Source organism: Eulemur rufifrons, chromosome 20 (genome assembly GCF_041146395.1).
Source record: "Eulemur rufifrons isolate Redbay chromosome 20, OSU_ERuf_1, whole genome shotgun sequence".
Taxonomy (NCBI): domain Eukaryota; kingdom Metazoa; phylum Chordata; class Mammalia; order Primates; family Lemuridae; genus Eulemur; species Eulemur rufifrons.
In genome coordinates this window covers 43092331-43117983 of record NC_091002.1, presented here as the reverse complement: position 1 = coordinate 43117983, position 25653 = coordinate 43092331, and the positions used below count along the sequence as shown (strand labels likewise).

General features: G+C 50.7%; 1 protein-coding gene across 1 annotated transcript in view; it reads left to right on the top strand.

Moving 5' to 3' along the window:
• Window positions 1–6781: 6781 nt before the first annotated feature.
• NFATC2 (nuclear factor of activated T cells 2) overlaps window positions 6782–25653 on the top strand; it is a 143496-nt gene continuing 124624 nt past the window's right edge. The window contains exons 1-2 of the mRNA XM_069495783.1: window positions 6782–6911; window positions 24443–25472. Coding sequence (XP_069351884.1) covers window positions 6782–6911; window positions 24443–25472 — 1160 coding nt within the window. The remainder of the gene's footprint in view (window positions 6912–24442; window positions 25473–25653) is intronic.

Genomic DNA, 25653 nt, shown 5'->3' with positions numbered 1-25653 from the left:
TAATGTAAGTGTTCTGAGCATGTTTAAGGCAGGCTAGGCTAGGCTATGAGGTTTGTTAGGTTCAGTGTATTAAATGCATTTTTGACAAGACATTTTTAATTTACGATGGGTTTATAGGGATGTAACCCTGTTGTAAGTTGAAGAGCATCTGTCCACTGTTATCAGAATTGGCTGCATAATTTTTAGGGTGCAGTGCAAAATGAAAATGCATGGCCCTTTGTTCAAAAATTAAGCATTTTACGATGATGACAGCGGAGCAGACTGAAGTGCAGGGTCCTTCCAAGCTCGGGCTCTTCCAAGTGTTGGGCGCCGTGGAGCTCCGCACGCCATACCCCTGAAGCTAGCCCTGATTGCTACTCACGTTAGTGTGGTTTTCCCTATTCCTGTTAAATGAGTGTTAGGTCTGGAATGGTAACTCAGATATTATCTGATTCACCCCTCCTGTTTTACAGGAGAAACTGAGGCACAGAAGTCAGGTGTCTTGCTTACGGGCTACAGACTGGGTGAGAGGAAGAACTCAGGTTGGATCCTGGGCCTCCCAGTTCTGGGCTTTTCCTTATTATACCACAAGAGCAGCCCAGCCCCTGCCACATGTTTATGTCTTCATGCCCGTGAGTGCCACTGACCTTCAGGAAGGTCGGCTTGGAAGGGGTGGGATCACATCTACCTGTCTTGTCATGACCCCAAGAACATATTTTCTGTAACAGAACATTTTCCTTTTTGGAGAACAGTCTTGTCTCTTTTCCTCTCTGTCTCTGTCTCTCTCTTAGAGTTTATAAGAGATTTTTTTTTTTTTAGAGTTACTTGGGTTCTCCTATGCAGTTTCATTTACCGATGGATCTCTCAGCGGGGAGCTCTGTGGGGCACTGTTCTTCCATTCCTTCCTTTGCCTACTTTCTAGTAAGTACCTGCCACGAGCTGGGTACTATACAGCCAGGGTTGCCGTACACAAGTACAAGATGCCTAGTTAAATTTGAATTCAGGCAGACAATGAATAGTTTTTTTTAGTTTAAGCCTGTCCCACACACTACTTGGGACATACTTGTACTTTAAAAAAAAAGCATTCGTTGTCTAAAATTCAAATTGAACTGGATATCCTGTATTTTTATTTGCTAACCCTGACAATCCTAGATGTTCTAGAAGAAAACAGGCAAATATCCCTGCCCTGTGCAGCTTCCACACAAGTGAGACAAACAGGGGACAAACATAACCAAATATACATATGAATAAAACACACCATAGTGATAAGGGCTGTGAGGAACACAGCGGACAGCGATGCCAGGAGATGCCATTTTTATTGGGATCAGTAGGGAGGGTGTCTCAAGGAGGTGACATTTGAGCTGAGAAATGAATAGAGCAAGGCAGTGGCCAGGGAATATCAGAGGGACAGTCAGAGCAAAGGCCCCGGGGTAGGGTCTTGCTGGGCGTTTTCAAAGAACAGGTGGCAGAGGAAGTAGAGAAGGAGGGAATGGCAGGTGACAATACCCTACATAGGGCCTTGAAGCTGTGTATGTAAATTTAATGGGAAGCCGCTGGAAGGTTTATCAGATGTATATTCTTAAAGGATCCCACTGGCGGCTCCGTGTAGGGGCAAAAGTGAGCAGCAGGTCCAGAGAGGTGGCTACTACAGTCACCCAGGCCAGAGATGACCGGGGCTTGGGTTGTTGGGGTGGGAGGAGGAGCGGTGACGCTGGGAGAAATGGTTGGGTTTGGGTTGCATTTTGAAGGTAGCACTGCCCACATTTGCGGAGGGTTTGCATGTGGGTGTGAGAACAGGAGAGGAATCGAGGAGCACTCGTCGGTGTTCGATGGGAGGCCTGGATTAGCGAGAGGGTAATATATGAGTCGGGGAACGGGGGGAGGAGCGATTCAGAGGATGTAGGGTTTGGTTTTGGATGAGTTCATTTTGAGATGCCTGTTAGATACCCGAATGGAGATGTTGGGTTGGCAGTTGGACATATGAGCCCGGATTTCTGGGGAGAGCTCCGGTTATAGATGAAAATGAGTTTCCTACCAGAAGGTGGAAAGGAGGGCAGAGCTGTGGGTGGTGCATGCCTCCAGGGGCACCTTGAAGGAGCCTGGGGACTCGGAGCCTCCTGGGGTGCTGGGGGAGCCCAGGAGTCAGTGCTGCTTGAGTATTTCTATTCAGTGGAACCAAGTTATGCTCCTTTTTAAGGGGTAGCCTAGAACAAGCAGAGAGAACTCACAGAGGGACCAAAAGATGGGAGTCTGTGTCTTTTGTGTCCTTCCTCATTTCCTTCCCTCTGTTGCTGCCACCATTATCATTGCCTGGATGGCTGCAGGAGCCTCCAGTTGAACTTCCTGCTTCAACCCTTGCCACCTGCTGTTTCTTCCCCACACAGAGCCCAGAGCAATTGTTTATAAACTCAGATGTGATCTCATCATGCACTACCTAAGGCTCTTCAGTCGTTCCCCACCACTCTCAGGTCCAAAATTCTCAAGACGGTCCCCCAGGCCCCACTTACCACCTGGGCCTTACCTTACGCCATCTTCTCATCCATCCCTGAGCACCTGCCACTCCAGTCTTCTTTCAGGTCCTCCAGCACTTCATTCTTCCTCCTGCCTCAGGGCCGTTGCACACACTTCCCCCTCTGTCTGTTAGTTCTTCCCCTCACCATTCCCTGGCTAATTTCTACCCAACATTCCAGCCCCAGCCTAAACACCACTGCCCTGAGGAAGCCTTCCCTGAACTCCCTGTCTACATCAGGTTTCTGTGACACATTCTGCTTTCCTTTCATGCATGTATCTCCGTTTGTAATTATACTTTGCGGTAAATGCTTGTTGAAGTGAGCTGAGTTCCTGGGCCAGGGTCAAATGGTACCAGTGTGTGCTAGAAGTTTCAAACTCTCAGTGGCTTCACCAGCTTCCCATTGCACTTTGGCTGGAGACATTGGGGAAAAACTCAAAAGTCAGGGGCCCCACAAGTGGGTCAGCTGCAGGGCAGAGAGAAGGTTGACAGAGCTGTCCTGGCAAGACCTCCACCCCCCCGCCCACCCCCCACCACCTGGGGTGGCCTCTAGATGCACAAAAGTCATGCATTCTGCTCCTGGCCCTTGCTTCTAAGAACACAATTTATTTATTTTGGAATTTAAAATGTGCCTTTCCCTCAACCCAAACCCCCACTCATCAAGGTGGCCTTTAGAGGAGAAAACCCTCTTACTCCTCACTGTTCCAGCGGAAACCCTCCATGGGTTGGGGCCTAGTCTGAACCCCTTCCCTGTAAAGAACTCTGACTGCTCTGGTGCAGACTTCAAATCACAGAAGCTTTGAAAATATATCCAGTGTTCAGAGGGACCACTGCGGCAGTTCAGGTCTTACTTAGAATGTCCTGAACCATCCTTCCTAAGGCTGAAGTTTTTACAGCACTTGATGAGCTGTAAAGTAATCTTCTCTTTATTATTTCATTTTATTATTGGCTATCTGAAGAAGATGTCCAATTGGGGGCAAGAATTTAGGTTCTTGCCCTAGCAGTTGTGTGGCCCGGGTATGCCTCAGGGAAGTAGACTCTTAAAGAGAAATCTAAGGATCTTGTACACACAAGGGGAGTCAAACTCCATCCACCCATCGAATCCCATAGATATCTACTCTTCCATTGATCAATTGATCCATTCATCCATGCAAACATTCACTCTTCCATTTATCCATGCAAACATCTACTCTTCCATCCATGGAGCAATCCATCCATCCATGCATTCACTTGTCCGTCCATCCATCTACCCATCCATCATCCATTCACCCACACATCCATTGTACATAAAGCTGTGAATGAGGTGGTCGTGGCCCCTGCCTTAGTGGATCTCATAGGCTAGTGGAGATAAAATTCTCTGATTGGCCCAGTCTAGGTCATTTGTCCACTTCTTTGCCAGGGGAAGGTGGGGCAATGGGGATGGTAGCTCTACCAAGATTATATTTAGTTTCCCAAAGGAACACACCGGGGTGCTGTTATGAGAAGAAGGAAGGAATGATTCTGTGTAGGCACAATCAGAAGATATGTACTAGATTAGAGGCATGTGATCATTATGGGGTGGAGGAAAGGGAACAGATGTGAGTGTTGTGGGAGGGTCACCAGCTTTTCTCCTTTTCTACAGCACAAGGGAAGGCTGGTTCCCTTGTTTATCCCTGACCAAATTTCAGCATCTGGACCTTGGGTCCCTGTCATAAGGACCCAAGGGAATCCATTTCCTTCCAGATACTTGGCTATAAGTATCCTAACTGGAGTCATCACTCTTCCCTTCTCCACCTAAATATATCAGCCACCCCCTAAGATGCTTGTTGGATACACACAGTATAGCTGTGCTTATGGTTAGGAAACAAAGAAAGGAATTTCTTTATGATCTGACAACTAGAAAGTGCTTCCCAAGACTCTGAAATGAGTCCTGAGCTAGGCCCAGGACTGCAATGGAGTTTGAGTCTAAACAAGTGGTTCTCACTTTTGTCCACTAAATTGTAAGCATCTGACAACCTTTTACAAAATACTGATGCCTGAGCCCACCCCCAGACATTCTGATTAAATTGATGTCTGGTGGGGCCCAGGTATTTGAAGTTTAAACAGCTCTCCAGGTGATTCTAATGTGAAGTTTGGTTAAGAACCACTGGTCTCAGTGTAATTTGGATAACCCTATTCATTGCTGTGCTGCTTTGCTTGCAGGTCGTGAGGTTGATTAGGGTAGAGACTGTGTCTTGTTGATGGCTGCATCCCCAACACCTGCAGCAGTGCCAGGTGCCTAGCACGTGCTCAGTAAATATTGTGGGCTGAATGATTGACAGCTTCGCACAAGTCCCCTTAATGGCACAGAGGTGGCTCCCCTGAAGAGTGCACATCCTCCGTTCTTCCTGGCACATGGGGAAGGAGCCTGGTCTCTTGAGGTCAAGTTGCAGTTCTCACGGGGATCTTAGGACTTCTCCCACCTAATCTGATCCTCAACACTGCCCTTTAGAGTAACCTGAAATCTTTTTAAAAAATATCTTCGGACATTCTGGTTCAGTGGGTTGAGACTGCTGCCAGAGCCCACGCATTTAAAAAGGTGTCCCAGATGATTCTAGTGCTGTGAGGGCTGAAGACCACGGTACTGATTTCCTTTTCTACCTCTGTGAGTCTGTTTTCTGACTTAAGCTAACTTGGCTGAGATCCCTGGAAGTGTTTTCTTGGGGGGTGATACTGGGTTCTTACATAGTAGTTGTCAAATGTGCCTGTTCATAACACTAACTTTGGGTGCTTGATTAAAAATACACATACCTGGCTGAGCACGGTGGCTCACAACTGTAATCTCAGCACTTTGGAAGGCTGAGGTGAGAGAATCACTTGAGGCTAGGAGTTCAGGACCAGCCTGGGCAACATATCCAGACCCTGTCTCTGCAAAATATAAGAAAAATGAGCTGGGTGTGGTGGCATGCCCCTGTAGTTAGTCCCAGCTACTCGGGAGGCTGAGCCAGGAGGATCGCTTGAGCCCAGGAGTTTGCAGTTGCAATGAGCTGTGATCCATTCACTGTACTCTAGCCCAGGCAATAGAGTGAGACCCTATCTCCAAAAAGTAATTAAAGAAATAAACACATTCCTGAGCCTGTACTCCAGACTTAAGGAATCAGGAGCGCCAGGGAGGGGCCTAGGAGTTGTGTTTTCAACAAGCATCAGGTGTGCTTGTTACCTGCCAACCTCTCCATCAGCACTGAACTCCTCCCTCTGCCTCCAACATGCTCAGCCCTTTGGAGCTCTGGCTCTTTCTCTTGGTTCTCATTGCCAGAACATACTTCCACCACCTCTTCCCAGCAATCAGGTTCCTCCAAATGTCACCTCCCAGGACCCCTCCCTGACCATCAAGGGACTACAGCCTCCCAGCCCCAGGCTTTACCCCTGGTGAGCTCGCTCGCTCTCTCTCCTGGCACCTGAAGGAGATGCTCCTTGCCCCGTTTATTTTCCCCTGCCAGAAGCTGAGATTCCCAGAGCAACAGTGTCTGGTTCATCCAGCACCTGGCATGTGACGGGTGGCCAAGCAGTGTAGCTGTAAGGGTGGGACCTGTGCTCTCAGAGTATCTGTGATTTCTTCCCAGGCCCTGGGGAATTGAGTTGGGGGCGGGGGGCATGCAGGTGTCTGAAGTGTCAGGGGAAATCATGCCACAGCTGTCAGCACACGCAGGCTCCTGGAGACACAGGTCTGCAATAGAAGGGAGTGGGTGCCCCCACCCACGTTGGAGGAGAAAAGCAGGGAAAAGGGTGGGAGCAGTGGGTTCCCTGGGGCAAAAGCAGCAGTGGCAGCAGCTTTCTTGTCTAGACCTTGGGTCGGGCAGGACGCGCCACGCTCACCCCGAGAAGGGTGGGAGGCAACGAGCGCCCGGCGGTGGCATGGGCCCCTTGCTAAGCGCGGCGCCCGGGCAGGGCCCGCGGGCCGCCTCCTTCCTCCCGGGCGCCGGCCAGCCCGGGCGCGCGCCCCTCCCCCCGGCCCCGGTGGCGGCCCCGCCCCCGCTGGCCTGGCCGCCCTGTCCCCGCCTCCCCGCCCCCCCTCCTCGGGCTGCAACAGGTGCCTCCCGGAGCAGGAAGCTCGCGCCGCCGCCGCGCAGCTCCCCCGGCGCGTCCAGGACCCGCTGCGCCAGGCGCGCCGTCCCCGGACCCGGCGTGCGTCCCCACGAGGGAAGTGACCCCGCCGCTCCAGCCGCCTCCCCGCCCGGCGTGCAGCCGCCTTCGCCTTCCCGGGCGAGGGGCCCCGGAGAAAGCCGCGCCTGCCCTCGCCCCCGGCCCCGCAGCCCTCCCGCCGCCTGGAGCGCCATGGACGCCCCGGAGCAGCAGCCGCCCGACCCCGACGGCGGGGACGCCCCAGGCCATGAGCCAGGGGGCAGCCCCCAAGATGAGTTCGACTTCTCCATCCTCTTCGACTATGACTATTTGCCCATCGAAGGTCGGTGGAGGCTCCCCCCGGGCTGGCCCCCGAGCCCGGGCAGGGGCTGGGGCCTGGGGAGTGGGCACAGAGCTCCTCCATGCTCCGCGGGGCCCACTCCCTCGGGGGCCTGGAGGGGAGGGGGCCCCTACCCAGGTGAGAGGGAGAGGAGGTGGCGTCAGTGACCGCTGCCACCCTTAGGGGGCGGTCGGCTCACTCGCCTCGTAGGGGAGTCAGTTTCCAGTCACTTGTGACTTGTCCTTGAGGGCCACTGCTGGCAAAGCAAAAGGCAGCAGGTCCCAAGGCTGGGGTTGGGGTCTGCTGGCCCCTTCCTGGGACTGCGTGTGTCAGAGGGCAATGGAAGTGATTTATTTGCCTTTGGAGGGAGGAGGTGAGGAAGCAAAGAATGAGTTAGTAGGGAGGGGCCCATGCACAAAGGGGGTGTCCCTGCACGGAATTATCAGGGCTGGACGCTGCTCCTTCCCTCCAGGCACTTGAGTGAGCCGGCGCTGTCCCCACCACCTCGTGTGAGCAGCGGCTGTTGGGGACTTTGTGTTGAACTGAGGAAGAGGGTGTCTGTGTCTGGTGCTGGAGGGTGGTTTGACTTTGTGGTACGAGGCCGGCCCATTTCCTCCCTGCTGCTGCTGCTGCGTGTGCGCGGCCCCCAGTGGGTCAGTCTGAGCTTTGTTAAGTGGTCTTCTACCCCTCGGCTGTAATGGACTGGGAGCGAGGGGGTCCAGGGGAAGCTGGAGTGGATTCGGGAGGACAGCAGCTATTTCTGCCCAAACTCGGTCGGTCTGTACCTTCAGCTGCCCTCCATCGCTGGGGGCTGGGGACTTCCCCAGGCTGGGCGGAGATCACATCTGTCATTTCACGTGTTTAACAGGAGCACTCGTCAGAAGGAGGAGGAGGAGAAGGAGGAGGTCATACGCCCAACCTCACTGTATTTTTCTGGTTAGCAGGTTGTCTTGGAAAAAACAAAAAAAACCCAACTAGGCTTCCTGATTTTGACAGCCCAGCCCAGCCCAGCCAATGCTTGTTGAAGGCTCGGGGCAAGCCTGTTGGTAACTTCCAGACGCGCTCTGAGCCTGCCTGCATCTGGTGCGTAGGACGGGCTTGTGCTCGCTGGCTCATGTGGGAAGCCTGCCGGGGTGCTTGGCGCCTCACTGTTTCCCACAGCGCTGGGTTAGGCAGATGAGTGGAGAAGTTTTCATTTTCCTTTCTCCAGTGTCCTCATGGGCCACTTTGAGTGAGGAGTTTGCTTTGACTTTGGCTATCACTTTCGCTTGGATACCTTGGAGATGGTGGTTAGTAATTTTGTGTTTTGGCTGGAGATGGAAATAATCAGCAAAAGAGACCAGTCTCCTAGAGTGGCAATCTGGAGGACATCCTTTGCTTTGAAAAGATACAGTTAAGAATCTGCAGAGGAGCCCATGCTAACATCAGTGGTCTTTCTGTTCATTGAGATTAAAGTCATGTTTGCAGGGAGCTAACACCCCTCCCAGATGCACAATCAGCTAACTTTTATTTTTGTGTGTGTGGGGTGGGGGGATTTCCAGGGAAATAGTTTCCAGGCCAAATCTGAAGGGAGGTGCTTTTCATAGTTTTTCTTGGCAAGTGGTGCCTGGTGGCCACCAGATGGGTATCTAAATTCCAGAGAAAGCCCTGGAATTTTTTTTTTTTTTTTGATAAACTTTATGTTTTGGAACAGTTGCAGATTTATAGAAGAATTGCAAAGATAGCAGAGTTCCCATATGCCCAACACCCTATTCCCTCATATTATTAACATCTTACATTAGTATGGTGCATTTGTTATAATTTAGGAAGCGATATTGACACATTATTGTTAACTAAAGTTTATACTTTATTTAGATTCAGAATATCTTTGTTTTTTATGACCTCAACAGTTTTGAGGAGCACTGGTTGTAGAGTATTACAGACTGTCCCTCTAGAAGGGTTTTTGGATATTTTTCTCATGATTAGAATGGGCTACGGGTTTTTGGAAGGAAGACCACAGAGGTAGAGTGCCCTCCTCATCGCATCACATCAAGGGTACATGCTGTCAACACAGTTTATCCTGCTGGTGTCAACCTTGACCACCCGGTCAAGGTAGCACTGGTCAAGTTTCTCCGCCGCACAGTAACTCCGTCCCAGACTGTGCTCTGGAAGGAGTTAGTATGCGAAGCCCACCCTTAAGGGATGGGGAGCTATGCTCTGGAATCTGTAAAATAATGACTCCTTGCTGAGAGGTAGGCAGCACAGAAGAGTCAGCACCCAGGAAGTGTAGGGACATGGTGTGCTTTGAGAGGCCAGTGTGAGCTGTCCCAGATGCCACGAGCAGTCACCTCTCTGTGCATGGTGGAACTCCCCAAGGGCCAACACCAGCCTTTGTGTTGTTATTAGGCTTTGCCCCAGATGACAACATATTGGTGATGTGAGTGAAGTGTTACCCTAACCGTGGGCATGGGCTTGGCGAAAACCAAGGAAGGGAAAGGCCTGCTAGTGGGACAGACATCACTGTTAGAATTGGTCGAGGTTTGGGGAAGTGGGATGCTCATTTTCTGGAGCGTTAGCATGTAGCAGGTGTTGATTAGCACCACGTAATACCCCTCCAACCCTAGCAGGCAGGCACTATTATCACCGCCATTTGATGGAGGAGGCCACTGCGGCACAGAGAGGAGGAGCAATTTTCCCAGGAAAGCAGAGCTGGAAATGGCAGAGCTGAGACGTGATACTGGGGGCCCACTGCAGGGCCTGGGCTCTGCACCTCCGTGGAGGGTTCCTCATTCCCTCCTGTGGTGAGAGACACCTGTAGAGCAGTTAGCAAGGGGCCTGGGACCATAGCAGGGCTGGAGTTTAAAGCATTTACCGACAGGGTGATCTTGAGCAAGTCCTTGAATGTCTCTGGACCTCAGTTTGCTTATCTATAAAACGGCTGAAATAATAGTACTTACCTCAAAGGGTTGTCCACTTTGAATGGGTTAACCCATTTAAGTCAGCTAACACAGGGTGTGATCTGTGACCAGCATTTTATTAAACCTTTGCTTTTGTTACTAGAGGTGTTCAGTTAATACGAGCCATTGTTTATTTACTTGCCCTGCTATGGAGCAGCTATTGTGTTAGGCCCTGGGGAAACAATGGGGACCAAGACCCAGTCCCAGCCCTCACAGAGCTGGTGTCTCTGACTGTGCCTCTGTTGTTTTCCCTTGTTTAATTGCGCTAACGAATACCTCCAGTAGGATGTTACATCCTAGTGGGAATGGCAGGCCTCCTCGCCTTGATCTTGAACCTAGCAAGAGCACCTCTAGGGTTGGCTTTAGGTGGAAGTGTGTGTATCTTATCATGTTAAGCAAGTACGCATTCATTCCTATTTCCTTGAGAGTTTTTGTTAGAAATGGGAATTGAATTATATGAAAGGCTTTTTGGCATCCATGGAAAAATAAAATTTTATTCTTCTTAGACCTATTAAAATATGTTGGCTTTCTTAATAGATTATAGATTTCCTAATATTGAAACATTCCTGGGATGTATCCCACTTGGCCACTGTGTATTATTTTTTTGTGGTGGTGGTGGCATCTGTTTGGTAATGTTTTGTTTAAGATTTTTTCCAGCAGTATTCGTGAGTGATATTTGTCTGTAATGGGCTTTTTTGGTATGCTATCAGGTTTTTTTTCTTTCCTTTTCTATGCTTGGGACCAATGTATGTGCTCTCTGGTTTCTAAAGGTGTGATAGAATTCCTCTGTGACGCTATCTCTGAACACTTACAGGCCTGGTATTTTTTTGTGGAGTTGTTTCTTGATGGCTTTCTCCATTGTGTTTGTAGAAATTGGTCTGTTTACACTTTCTATTTCTACTGGAGTCAATTTTGGTGAACGGTATCTTTCTAAGAAATTATCCATTTCATCTGCCTAGGTTTCAAATTTATTTTCCAGAGATGTGCAAAGTAGACTTATTTTTTTCTAGTAGAGGAGACAGCCAAGTACACAGTAATAGATAGACTGGGGGCAGGGATGTGGGGTCCTGAGCAGGGGGGCCACCGAGCCCAGCTTGGACGGGGAAGATGTGCTGTCAGCAGACAGTTCAGAAGCCGGATTCCCTTGTGAGTGTGTGAATTCAGTGGACCCTCACTCCTCCCAACTTGTAATGCATTGGGAGAGGCAGGTGGGTACAGGGAATCTCTGGTCACCCGCAGAGGTGCCAGATTTCCAGTGTCCTGCTTTGGAGACAGACATGTCGGGGGGGGGGGGGGCGGTGCATGTGTCTGGTTTGCCTCAGTAGGTCTGGGGCGTCCCTCCTTTGGTTCCTGGTAAGCTGCAGCATATAGCACCAACTTTGACTTTTTGGAAAGGGAAGCAGACTCCCCTATCACTGCTGATTGCTTTGTAAAGTCCACTCCTGAGATTCTTAAACTTTTGGGGTCACAGCCCTTTGAAAAGACGATGAAAGCCACAGGCCCTACACAGACACGTGGTCCATGCATGTGCACACTACACACGTGCATCCCTTCCCCCGGCACACCGCTCCCCCATGTCCCCCACTGCAACCCCCACTCCTCTGCACATTCCCTCCTCTACACATTCTCAGGGGGAGTCACAGACCCTTCTGTGGCCCATTCGCTCCTGTCGCTTACACTTCAACTTAGGAACACCTGCTCTCAACCTATTCACAGGGACAATTAAAACCTCATTCGTTCAGCAAACACACTGAATGCTGGTGTTGTGCCAGGCCCTGTGGGGGTATAGAGACAAATTAGACGTGGTCCCTGCCCTTGCCTGCCCGCTGGCTATTATGGGACACAGCCTGGTAAACAAATAGGGACAAATGAGGTGCTGGGATACAGTATCTGGGTTTTGTTTTTGGTGCTTACTAAAAATAGAGTTCTACGCTAAGCAAGCAGGTTCGCTAAACACATGTGACATTCAGAGACATTGCCGTCTGTGTTAAGGACAGGCCTTAATAAGCCTGCTTTGGACAAATAATGTCTCCAGGTGCAGCTGGAAAGGTGAACCGAGGGCTAGAATTGAGTAGTGGCCTTGTCAGGGACGCAAAGGAAATGGGGGTAAAGTTGCCTCCATCATTCTTTACTACTGAACACATGTCATCCTGGCTTCCAAATTAAAGGCCCTCTGTTCTTTAGGGGGCCTTAGATTTTTTGATCAGGAGTAGAGACTCTTAAAACCTTAAAGCAGTGTTATTCAAGTTGGTTCCCAAGGCACTCTAGCCATGTAAGGTGGCAGGTTAAATAAACCTGAAAAATGCAGCGTGAGTGGTGCGTGGTTCTTAGTCCTGGCTGTGCAGTAGAATCTCCCTGGATCAATGAGGTCAGACTCTTTGGGGGTAAGTTCACTTTGCTGAGAGTCGTGCACCAGGCAAATGGCAGGGCGGGCCTTGAACCTGAGCACCTGGGGCCCTGAGTTCCTGCTCTCAGCACTAGAGCTCATAGCTAGAGTATGGCCCCCGAGAGCAGTGGGACCCCATGTAGAGCTGCGTTCTCCAGCTTTGTCGCACGTGGCCCAGGTTGGGTAGCATATGTGCACATCCACCCCTTATGGTTGATACTTATGTCATTATAACCTGCATGTTTACTGCTGTCCTAATGGGATTATGCTCATCATGAAACTGGCAAAAATAGAAATGGAAAAGGGCAGGCTAGAAATGGGAGTTCTGCTATTTTTATGTTTCTTTCTACATCCCCGTGGATGGTGCTTCATGCCTCCTGGGGTGCCTGTGCCTTCGTTCCTTCCAGACCTGGATGCCACTGGCTCAGCAAGTCTGAGCACCAGGTCTAAAATCAGAAAATCCTAGCTTAAGATGCTGCCTTAGCTGCCATGTGGCTGGGTGACCTCGATGAAGCAGAAGCGCTGGTATGTAGCAAGCATGCGATCAATGTTTGCCGAATAAATGGATGAAAAGCTTCAGAGTTCCTGATTAGGATTATGCCAGAGGGCAGGTGATTTTCGTTCTTTGGGCTTGCATTTTCTCATCTGTGAAATGCAGCTGGCTATGACAGTGCTCATGGACACAGATCCTACACACACACATGCGCATGCGTGGTGTGTGCGTGTGTTGTGGGTGTGTGTTCCTACAGTGTGTGTGTGGGGCTGACGTGAGGCTTCAGAGAGCCGGTGTATTCAAGCACAGGATGACAGAGGTGGCGCGCATGGTGATGGGCTCTGGGAAATCTTCTAGCTCTCCTGAATTCTTGAGGGCGTTGGCTTTGGACTTTGAGGAATCCTGAACTTTAAGAGAAGTGGACAGCAAGTGAAGGCGCATGCCGTTTGGTAATTCGGGCTGCTGGGCTTGAGTCTGGCGCTACAGCAAATTATCTAACTCTCATGCATGTTCAGTTCTGACTTTAAACACTCTCCTCTGTCCCTGCCTCAGCCCTGGAACTTGGCTGGCTGCAGAAGCTTCCTCAACTGTCCAGATTCCGTGGCTGGGAGAGTCCCCTGTGGCTGCCTGTGTCAGGGATGCAGGATCTCCCCAGGCATCATGCCTGGCCCCATGGGACTGCCTGAGCCAGTGCCAGGAAGGAGTAGCCCTGAAAATGCGGCATGATGGATGCACTGTGGCTTCCCCCCAAGGAGGGACTTCCTCCTTCCTCCCTCCCCCACACAGGAAATAGCCACAAGCTCTGCAGAGCTCCAGCCATACTGGGCTTCCCTGGGCTGATGCAAGGTTAGGTTTCTGCTGATCGTTCTCAAACTGAGCTCAGGGAATAGGGCAAGACCTCGAGCCTGGGGCTCTTCCTGGGATAGGCCAGGGGCTGTCCGCTTCCCTGCCCGGAGCAGAGCTTGATGCAAGTTTCCAAGACCAAGAGGAACTGCCTTTGACTTTTTCCCTGAAGGTTTATTATAAACTTTTCCCAAAATATGTATGCAAAAGTGGAGATGATGGTATAATTAACTCCCATGTTCCCAGCACCCAGCTTCAACGATGATTGCTTTTTCATGTTTCTAAAAGGCCATCTCAGCTTCAGAATCTTACTGTTGATAATGAGGCCAGGCTTTCTCCACTCCTCCCATCCCAGCATATCCTCCCCACCCTCACCCCTGACTGCTTTCAGTCCAATTCCAGATGTCATTTCATTAATGAACAGATTAGTATGTATCTCTCAAAGATAAGGACTCTTGAGAAAAATCAAATACCATTAATACACCTAAAAAAATGACTTAGTATCAAACATCCAGTGTTCAGATTTTCCTGCTTGCCTCACAGGTGTCTTTTTATAGTTAATTGGTTTGAACCAAACATGATCCTTGTGTAGTATTTGGTTGACATGACCATTGTCTCTTTTATTCTGTACAAAACTACCACTAGTCTATTTTCTTGCCATTTATTTGTTCAAGGAACAAGGTCATTTTTCCTGTGCAGTTTTCCACACTTTGGATTTTGCCGGTCGCACCCCTGTAGTGTCTTTTAATATGTTCCTCTGTCCCCTGCATTTCCTATAAACTGGCATTTAGATCTAAAGCCCTGTGCCTTGGATCTTTAATGTTTTTTTTCCCCCTCTGCAAAAGAAGTATACCAAAGGCAGACTATAAGCTATGCACAGAGCAGGGATATTGCTTTTCCTGAGTTGGCATTTGGGACCCTCCCTACCTTCAAATCTGAGGTTTTGGGAAAGAGCATTTTTTCAGCTGGTCCTATTTTAGTTAATAAAGTGCATTTCTAAAAGCCAGTACTTCTCATGTGAATTTTAATTGAGCCATGCCTGGGTGAACTTTCTGAAGGGAAGAAAATGGCCTGCAAAGCTCAGGATTTATAAAGGTCCTTATCAAAACAGACCTGCTTGGGCATGCCTGCAAAAGCGGGAATGTTAAATGAGGGGGAAAGAAAAACCCCTTTAAGTCTGAAATGCCTGCAGACATTATTTTAAAGGCTACAGAGAGGGGCTGTTTACCTGTATAATCCTAAGAAGGTGGGCTACAGGTCTGAAATCTGCAACGGGTGACATCACCTCTGTTGCCATGGAGCAGGGAAGAATGTCTTAATAACCAGGGGTTGGCAGGGGCCGCTGATTAAGTGTGCCCACCCCCGGGAACATGGCACTGAAATGAAAGCTCCTGGGGAAAAGTATAAATAAAGAACCTGTCAGTCAATAAGGTATTAATTTTAAATCTCTGCCCCTGGCCAAGGGTTACACGGGCCCCGCTGTCTTCAAGGGGAAGTTTCCACTTGGCTCTTACGTTGGCTGAAAGAAAAGTGGAAATCAGCTTTTCAGGCTATGCCGGGGGATGTGGGGATCAGCTGGGGACGCAGCTCCCTGGGGTGAGGGTGAGGGCCCCTTGCCAAGTTGGTTAGAGGATAAAGAAGGGATGTTCTCCCACCCGTGTCCCCTTCTGCGGGCCTTTGATGGAGCGGGTGGGTCTAGCTGCGGCGAGCCCTGTTTCTGCAGGAGGATTATCTGAAGTCTATTTCTGGTTAATTCTTCTGACCAGACTTTTCCTTCTCCTTTTGGTGAGGAAGCCACCCCGACTCCTGCTCTCTGTTGTGCACTGTGGTCTATGCTGTTAGAAACAAACCTCTCTAAATCACAAGTTTAATCTCAAATGGCTGTCTTTAAAAACGGAGGGAGTATGGCAAGGGGATTGGACAAATAAAGTACGGTGCATTCATACGGTGAAATGCTACATGGCCGTAAAAAAGAAATGACTCATTGCACACAATGTGAATGGAGCTCAGACAATGTGGAGCAAAAGAAGTAAGACGTGTCCATGTATGAGACTGTGTGATTTTAGTTATGTGTTGCTCAAGAACAGTCAAACCCAGTCTATGGTAAGAGAAGTCAGTGAGTGGTTCCCCCTGGGCGAGGGGGACACAGGGAGCCTTCTGGGAAGACTGGAAGTGTGCAGTGTCTTGAGTGTGTGTACGTACATAAAAAGGCACGAGATGTACATTAAATATTCATTTTACTGCACGTAAGTGATGCTTCAATTTGAATCCCAGCTCTGTCCCAACTATCTTTGTGAACTTTGAAGTTCTCCTGCACCCAGAGCCTCAGTTTCCCCATCTTTAACACAGAAGTGTTGTGATTGCCTACCTCCCAGGGTGGCTGTAAGCTGCAGAGATAGCACATGTGAAAGTTCAAGACACAGCGAACATCAGCTATTAGAATGGATAAAAACAGGAGTATCTCTGGAATTCTGCAAGGCAGAGGGCCCCTCTAAACCAGCAAGAGGCAGCTCTTCCCATCCAAATTTGAGGCTGGAGATGAGTCCTTGTGTCTGCCACATGCCTGGGCCCTGCTGCCCCCATCCCAAAGGTGACCTTGAGGCCTGCGGGTTGCAGATTCCATACATTCTCCACGCCTCTCCAAAAGCAAGACGTGTCAGCGTGCGGGCGTATGTGTTTTTGCAAACGGCCGTGCCAGCAGCCGGTCTGTGAGCCTCATTGCTCGCGGGTCGTCCCGGTCCTGTGTCTCGGGCGCCTGGCCTTCATGGCAGCCTGCCTGGGAAGCACTGCTGGGCCTTTTTCGGCCCTGTCTGGTGAAGGCAGACAGCTGTCTTTAGCTGGGGCAAGGTCAGCAAAGACCATAGCTTCAAGGTGGCTTTTTCCAGTGGTTCCACGTGGACGAGACAGGGTGGTAAACGTCCTTTCTGGCATTTCTGGACCTGATTTATCCGGATGGAATTTCTCGACTTTCAGGGCCCGCGTCTGTATGTGTCACCTCTGAATGAAGGGTGTGACAACCTGACTCTCGTCATTATTAACACACATGATTCATTGATGAAGAATCCAATTGCTGTTGTGCCTGCGCTCATGACGGGGGAGAGCAGGGGTCTGGCGGCTTATCGGAAAGTTTGCTGAGTGTTGATTTTATTACTTGAAGGCAATTGGTTGCTTTTCAAAGAGGTTCTTTCCTATAGGTGGTGCAAGCTGGCCAGATGCAAAATCCATCCACCTTCCTGCTCCGTTTTGCAAATTCCTCGCAGCCCCTAACAGGCAGGAAGTCGTGAGAGTCATCGGGGCAGGAGGCAGGATTGGTCTGTCCATCGGCACCCCTTCCCTCTGGCTGCAGATCTTCCGTGCCAGGTTGTGACATCCTAAGTGCTGCCGTGGCGACAGACTGTGATGTCTCAAACCTGGGCCTGGGACTCGCACCACCTCAGGGGTGAGCTCATGGCGCGGGGCATTGGATCACCTTGGCCGGGGATGGGCCGTGGCTCTGTGGCCCTGTTGACCGTCTGAGGGGCGTCCAGCCCCAAGGCCAGGCCCTGGCTCCTCTCCTGCAAGTCATTCAAACCTGAAAGCACCATTTAACTCTGCACCCTCCTCCCCCGCAGGACGGCCGCCTCTTGTAGGTTCCCTAGCTCGGTTTCTATTTTGGTCATTCTATTCTGCTTCCCGAAAATTCCACCCGCCTGTAGCTTTCGGCAGAGAAGATGTTCTCTTGCTGTTCCTTTTTTCAAAAGTGATCTGTTGGCTGGTGGGTTGGCACTGAGTGGCCACCTCAGACTTGGCTGTGTGTCCGTCTGTGGGGGTGAGCAAGAGGAGGAGAGGCTCTGGCGGAGACCGCTGTGTGGCCTGACTGCGATTTTTAAAATAATCCTTGACTCAATCCTGGGGCAAATAGAGGGATTGTGAACATTCCAGAAGAAAGGAATCTGTGTCTTCAGTTGTCGGGGGCAGTCTACTTCTTGAGTGAGACAGTGGGGCCCTCAGAGGTTCCTATTCCAGTGGCAACCTCATTCCAGGTGCCGGGTTAAGGGGTCCCCGTTTATAAGAAGTGGGGTAGAGCAATGGTCAGGCAGGTAGAAGAGCCAGGTTGCTGGAGACTTGGGTCCCGGCTCTGCCACTCTGAAAGAAGTGTGACCTTGGGCAAATTGTTCACCCTCTCTGAGCCTCATTTTCCCCATTTATAAAGTGGGGGAAACCATATCATACTCTTCACCGGTTTCTCGTGGGACAAACATTAATATATGTTAGATGCATTCTTGGTATTAAGTACATGGGATAGATGTGTTAGCTGTTACCATTTTCATTATGACATGTTGTTCACTGAGTCACTAACACTTTAGTAAGATTTAGGTGATCCATTCCCAGGTAGCCTGGGGGTGGGTACAAAGCATGGGATGGAGGGGGCATAGGAGTCATTCTTTATCTACTTCACGCATTTTCGGAAGGTCAGCAGAGTCTGTGATGAAGAAGAGAATTCTCGAAGTGCTGACCAATCCATTTTATTTTTATAAAAATTTCTTCCTTTTTTCTTGTTTTTAAAGCTTTTGAAGGGGCCTGGGGGCTAGTGCGTGTCACACTTTTCAAGTTGTAAAATAGAGCAACTATATCAGAGAAAGGGCAGAATTTGCACTTAAAAGATCATTCTTTCAATAATAATAATAACCCAATGGGCCCCATTTATTGAGTATTCTGTGAGTTTTGGGCTTCGTGTGGATTAGATGAACTGTCAGGTTGGTGTCACCACCCACATCGTCACCCTCACGTTCCATGTGAGGACCTGGAGTTTCCCCAAGTCTTAAGCCAGGGCTGGGAGTGGAGCTGGGTCCCCTGACAATGTGCTGCTCTGTTGCCTGAGACTTGGGTCTCGGTGCAGACCCCCACATGGGGGCGGGGCTGGCCTCGCCAGCAATTCTGTCCTGCAGTTCCTGGAGATCTCCCCACATATTCATGAGGCCTAGCTTTTGGGCCAGAACCCAGGAACATGGCGACAGGAGGGGTGATAATGAGGGTTTTCAGACGTCTGCTGCCGAGATGAGTGTTACCTGCCAGGGCGGGTGGTGAGCAGATGTCTCATTTCTGAATCAGTTCAGGTTTGAGGGCATGACTCATGGGCGGATGCTTCCAGCGGTCCTTGGGCCCCGGCTGTGTGCAGGCCTTGTGTGCTGTGCTGGGGCTGTGCGGCACAGAGCCTCGGTGCTCAGCTGGGGGCAGTTCTGCCTGGCAGGAGACGGTTGGCAGTGCCTGGAGACAGTTTTGGTTGCCACAGCTGGGAGAGGGGCAGGGATGCTACTACTGGCATCTGGTGGGCAGAGCCGGGGATGCTGCCAGATACCGCACAAGCCCCTGCAACAAGGAATCCTCCAGCCCCAAGTGCCAGTTGTTCCGAGGTTGAGGATCCCGGGCCAGTGGTTGACGATGCACTCAGGTCTGCCTGGGTAAGAGCTGCGGGGCTTCAGGCACGTGAGTTCACCTCTGCGTGTCTCAGTTTCCTCATCTATGAAAGGAGAGTAAACAGTGCCCACCTTGTAGATTGCTGTGAGAATTAAATAATTTACTACCTGAAATGTGCTTACAACAGTGTCTGGCATGTGAGTTCTCAATAAATTTTAGCTGCTTTTGGTGCACCGTTTATTATTACTATTGATCTAAGACCCACCTCACCCCCATCTGCCTTCAAAGAGGTCATAGTCTAGGGGTAGACAGAAAATGAATCTACAGATAGACTTCAGTATGGGATTCTGTGGGATCTGGGAGCACAGAAGAGCTGCCTGATCCAGCCTGGGGAATCAGGGAGGGCCTCCAGGAAGAGGTGGCTCAAGTTAAATCATGATGCACAAATAGTAGCTTGTTAGCAGAGGTGAGGTCAGGAGGTACGGAAGAGCATGCAGGACAAAGGGAACAGCATGTGCAAAGGCACTGAGGCACAGAGGACCTAGAGCAGTGACCTCTGAATCCACCACCACAGTTTCCACCTTCTTACTCCCTTCTGGTGCTGATGCCTCGGGTGCAGGCCAGGTGCCTCCCATGGCAGGTGAGATGGTTTTAGTTGGTCCACCACTGACTACATTGCATATAATGAGAGCTAATCTTCTTTTCAGTGCTGTTTTGTCTTTGAATGAGTCAGGAGTGGGGTCTCAGTAAGGGACTACTGTGTCTTGGACACCTTTCTTTCTAACACTTGGTATTCTCTCCCCCGTATCTCCAGGCCTGAACATAGGTAGACTCTCTGGGGTCATGAAAAAACATTCCATATCTTGACTGTGGTCGTGGTAACAAGGGTGGATAACATTTGACAACACTCATTAAACTGTACACTCAACATCTGTGTATACACTATGCCTACGGAGGGGGTAAGCCTCAGGCTCAGAGCCTTTGGCCAGCCACTATGTCTCACTTGAATTCTGTAACTGTTATTTGTGTTGTATCTTTACCCTGCCTTCTATGTATGGAGGTGACACTGATTTTCCATCTGTGGTCGTGGCGTAAAGTTTCCCTTTAAAATAAAAATTAATGAGTGAATTTAAATACTAGAAATATTAAGTAAATAATATTTACTGGTGTACATGGATGGCGCAAAGATCATGCCCATAGTAAGAAAAGCAAGATTTTTGGAAACCCTCCTGAGAAAATTTGGTGGTTCTGAGTGAAACTAACTTCACCCAGTGCTGTGTGGGCGTTGCAGTGAGTATCAGAGAGCTGTGTGCGAGGGTGGCAGTTGTTCGAGGAGAGATGGCAAGGAATCTCAGCTACTTAAATATTTTAATGATGCACCATTTATGAAACTTACCGTCAAATAGCCAGAGGACTGAGAATTATTATTAACTATCTTCACATTCTTTGTTTGCTGTTAAACATTCAGTCCTGGGGAGAGGGGGGAAAAAAAGGAAGAAAAACTGGTGCTTGGATTAATTAAAACCAATGTAAATGCTTTTAAATGTTTTTGCTCAGCAAACTGGAGCTTTCTATTTTTCAGTGTTCGCAGGGAGTGTGAGTGATGTGTTTTTTCATGACCGCATTTCTGTGGACTGTTCACATCAGCCCTGAGGGTGTGTTTCTGATAAGATGCAATGCAGTTTTCCTGATAACGCTGGGAGTTTTGCTAAGAGAATTTGTGTTTTGTTTTTCTGGTTCAAAGGGCAGTGAATTCTCAGAATGTTGTCGGACATGGATTTGACATCGATCTTTTCCTAGATTAAAAGCCTGTGCTCTGTTACCTGCTAGGAAGATGTGCGTGTGTGTGTGAGTGCGTGAGTACATGCGGGTTCAAATACAAACTGGCATTGAACTGCAGCTTCACCAGAACTCCAGACCCCACAGACGCTAGCTAGAAAAAAATCAAAGGATTTCAGAGCCAGAAACAACTGAGGAGACTGATTCAGTTTAATACTGTTCTAAATGAGGAGGGGTTGAGCCCTCAAGTGGGTGGGGGATTTTTCCAGAGTCACACAATTAGTGGCAGAGTAGGACTAGAGTCTCAATTTCCTGCTTTGTAAACCAGAGTTTCATTACTATGTATCATTTATGTCACCTGCCACCTATGAAATAAAATTGCAAATGTTTCTTTTGGGAATTGTTTGTTTTCTCTACATAATTATAGAAATCAAAAAGTCTCCTTTCTGCCATGCCACTGTTCCTAATTCCTTAGTTCCCCTGCTGGAGGAAGTCACTGTTACCTGTGCCTTTCAGAGAAAGCCAGCAGCTAGCTTTGTGTGTGTGTGTGTGTGTGTGTGTGTGTGTTTACATTCTCTCACTTTTCTTTTTTTTTTTAAAATACTATAGACATTGTATACGGCTTGCTTTTCTCTGTTACTACTAAATCTAGTGGTCATTCCATATCAATGCAGAAAGCACTTTTTCAAGCCTTTTTATAGCTGTAGTGTCTCCTATTGTATGAATGAGCCACGATTTAACCCCTTCCAAATTGATGGCCTTCCTGTTGCTTCCAGTCTTTGGGATCACAAACAGGACTGCAGTAACTGATCTTCTGCACACTGCATTTTGCACAGATGAGAGTTTGTCTGCAGGATAAATTTCTAAAAGTAGCATCACTTGGTTCCAAGGGCACATGTGTTTGGAATTTTGATAGATACTGCCAAATTGCCGTCTCTAGAGGTTACATCCTTCTACCTCTTGGTTTGGATATTAGCATCTTTGAGTCATAATTTAAATACTCCACGTACACTTTTCTGAATGTCCATCATTCATTCACTCAGCCAGCCAACAAGTCTTTTTTGAAGATCTGCTTTGTGGCAGGTGCCATCCAGGGGTGGGGATACCTCATGGCATTTACTGATGGGTGGGGGTGGGGCTGGAGGTTGGGAGAGGCAGACAATGAGTGGATAACGCCACTGTTACTTAATTGGGATGATGAAATGTGAGCAGAGCAGGGACCTGTGAGTGAGGCCTGAGCTAGTCAAGGGGGTCAGGGGCCTTCCAGGAGCACGTGGCTCCTCAGCCAAACTTGTGGGCATGAGTGGGCTTTAGTCCTGTAGAAGAGGGGACCTGGGTGTTGGTGGGGGAGGAGCTGTAGAGGCAGAGGGAACAGCAAGTGCAAAGGTCCTGAGGCAGGAAGGAGCTAGGTGCTTTCTGAAACCTCCACTTTGCCTGTAGTCCAGAGAGAGGGAGGGGAGAGAGTAGACGGAGCGGGGGTGGGTAGGCAGGGCCTGGCCAGGCTGGCCTAATTGAGGTCATTTATCTTTACCCTAAGAGTTGTGGAAGCCATTTGGGGGCACTCACCAGGAGTGGGGGCACCATCTGGACCCTACGAGCTCGACCCAGTACTCAGCTAGCCTGAAAGGGCACAGAGAGGTCGAGACTTGCCTGAGTGGTCCCCTGGCCCCTCAAGGCAGGAGCTGGTCATACAACTGCAGGAAGACGTCCTGTTTCTGGCTGGCAGGCCCTTGGATGTGATTCTTTCATTTACTTAGTCACTCAGCCACTCAACAAACGTTTTCGGAGGGCCTGCAAGTGCCAGGCACTGTGGTAGGCACTTGGCAAACAGTGCGGAACCACGACAGACGTGGCTCCACCTTGGTGGAGCTTAGAGTCTAGTGCCGAGCTGTGAACTTCTGTAAAGGGCCAGATAGCAAACATTTTAGGCTTTGTGAGCCTTGCAGTCTCTGTCACAACTGCAGCTGAAGTGCAAACACCAGCGGTAGCTTGCTTTGTCCACCCTAGGTAAACAAACAGGTGTGGCTGTGTTCTAATTTGTGAACACACCCACCTGCAGTGTGCCTGCCCGGGGCTGAGCAGGATGAGATTCCCTAAACAGATAAATATCCGCTGTGATGTGAGCTGCTGACAGGTGTCAATGGAGAAAAGATGACAGGGAAAAGGGGTGAAGGTGATCTTTTTAATGGGCCAGTGTAAGGAGGTGCAGGCAGAGCAGATGCAGGAGGAGTTAAGGGGCTGCCTGAAGCACTGCGAGGTGTCGAGGTGTCGGGGGCTGTTGCTGGGCTAGCCTGGGGAAGGGAGAGGAGGGGGCGGGCGACGAGACAGACCAGGGCTGGCGGACATGCTGTGTTAGACACTGCAGGACCTCCTAAAGTGTTGGGCAGCCTTTACAGTGGGTTGAGAAGGGACATTTCAAAGGCTGCTACATGGAAGACAGAAGGAGGCTGCAAGGGTAGAAATGGGGAAACCAGAGGGGAGGGAAGAGTAACAGTCCGGGTGGGAGAGGGTGTCTGGCTGGACACGACGGGCTGGGGAGACAGGGAATTTGGCTCAGGTCTTGACGGTGGAGCAGTTGGGGTTAGTGAGAGTCAAGGCCGACCTGCATGGCTGATGGGGAGGTGGAGGGGCCCCTGCCGAGGTGGGGTTGCCTGGAGGCAGAGTGGGGTGAGGGGTGGTGGGAAGGAAGTCAGTTCCCTGGCTAACTCCGCAGGAATCTCCCACGTGGCCTGTGTGCCTGGACTGTGCAGCGAGGTGGGGTGTCTGCCAACGAGGGGTCAGGCAGAGAGTAAATGACAGAGGGCAAGGGTGGTGCCTGTGCAGTTGACACAGAATAATATGGTTGAACACCATTCTCCAGTAGGTCCCGTCAAGGTGGCAGCAGAGGTAGGCAGCCACTAATAAAAGATTAGGTCATTCTGCATCCTCTGGCTTTAATAGTTTGGGGGATTCTGTAGCCGTGACCCTGCCTTTTGTCTGTGAGATTTCTGAGCCTGCTAATTCTGTGTCTTTGGGTGAATCTCTTCCCCTTGCTGGGCCTTAGTTTCCTCATCTGTAAAATGGCACAGTTGAGATATGAGTCATTAAGCCCCTTGTTAAACGTGGGTGTGAATGTCCGGGATTCCAGCCCAGAGCACTGTGCAGAGCCTGTGCAGCGCCCCCTCTGCGTCCTGGGCTGTATTGCATGCACAGAGCAGGAAGACAGGCCTAGGCAGTGTTTTTCAAACCATGGGTCATGACCCACTGGTGGGCTAGGAAATCCATGCAATGGGTTGTGAGCAGTGTTGAAACAAATTAACTCCAGATAAGAGGAAAGGTCAGAGGCGTCCTCTGTAGCAGGGTAAGTATTGTGGGTGCAGGGGGTGGGGGCTGGGCTGTGAGATAAAATGCATTTCTCCTGAGGGTTCCGTTTAAACCCAAGTTTGAGGCCATTCGCCCAGCAGTCTTCAAGGACCAGCTGGGATCAGCGGTGCTCGGAGCACTGCCCCTAAACTTGTTCCACTTCAGTCTCTCTTTTCAAGGGATCTGGGACAAAGCAGCCTCGGTTTCCTCCTGGGTAAGGGCAGAGGTTCCAGCGTGGGGTTTGGCGGTGGGGATTTGAAAAAAATAACAGGAGTCTAAGCCCAGCCTGTGATTGCACTGCGTTGGGAGTTCTGTTTTAGAGGCTTAAAAAGACCCCCCTCCCCCCTTCTCTTTCCAGAAGAGCCGAATGCACATAAGGTCGCCAGCCCACCCTCCGGATTCGCATACCCCGATGTTGTCCTGGACTATGGCCTCAAGCCATACAGCCCCCTTGTCAATCTCTCTGGCGAGCCCCCCGGCCGATTCGGAGAGCCGGATAGGGTAGGGCCCCAGAACTTTCTGAGCCCGGCCAAGCCAGCGGGGGCCTCCGGCCTGAGCCCTCGGATCGAGATCACTCCGTCCCACGAACTGATGCAGGCAGGGGGGCCCCCCCGCGTGAGAGACGCTGGCCTCCTGGTGGAGCAGCCGCCCCCGCCGGGGGTGGCCGCCAGCCCGAGGTTCACGCTGCCCGTGCCCGGCTTCGAGGGCTACCGCGAGCCGCTTTGCTTGAGCCCCGCTAGCAGCGGCTCCTCTGCCAGCTTCATTTCCGACACCTTCTCCCCCTACACCTCGCCCTGCGTCTCGCCCAATAACGGCGGGCCCGACGACCTGTGTCCCCAGTTTCAAAACATCCCTGCTCATTATTCCCCCAGAACCTCGCCAATAATGTCACCTCGAACCAGCCTCGCCGAGGACAGCTGCCTGGGCCGCCACTCGCCCGTGCCCCGTCCGGCCTCCCGCTCCTCGTCGCCTGGTGCCAAGCGGAGGCATTCGTGTGCCGAGGCCTTGGTTGCCCCGCTGCCCGGAGCCTCACCCCAGCGCTCCCGGAGCCCCTCGCCGCAGCCCTCGTCTCACGCGGCAGCCCAGGACGACGGCGCCCCGGCCGGGTACCCCCCCGCGGCTGGCTCTGCCGTCCTCATGGATGCCCTGAACAGCCTCGCCGCGGACTCGCCTTGTGGGATCCCCCCCAAGATGTGGAAGACCAGCCCCGACCCGTCACCCGTGTCTGCCGCCCCGCCCAAGGCCGGCCTGCCCCGCCACCTCTACCCGGCCGTGGAGTTCCTGGGGCCCTGCGAGCAGGAGGAGCGGAGAAACTCGGCCCCCGAGTCCATCTTGCTGGTCCCGCCCACTTGGCCCAAGCAGCTGATGCCTGCCATTCCCATCTGCAGGTGAGCGGGCCTTCGGGAACGGTTTATTGCGTGGTTTAGCCTTAAGGGGTGGCCTTCTGGTTATAAGCATGGGATGCAGAGCCAAGTAGACTGGATTTAAATACTGGCTTTGCCACCTGCTGGCTACGAGACCCTGAGCCACAGTTTTCTTATCTGTAAAATGGGTATAGCTAGTGTACCT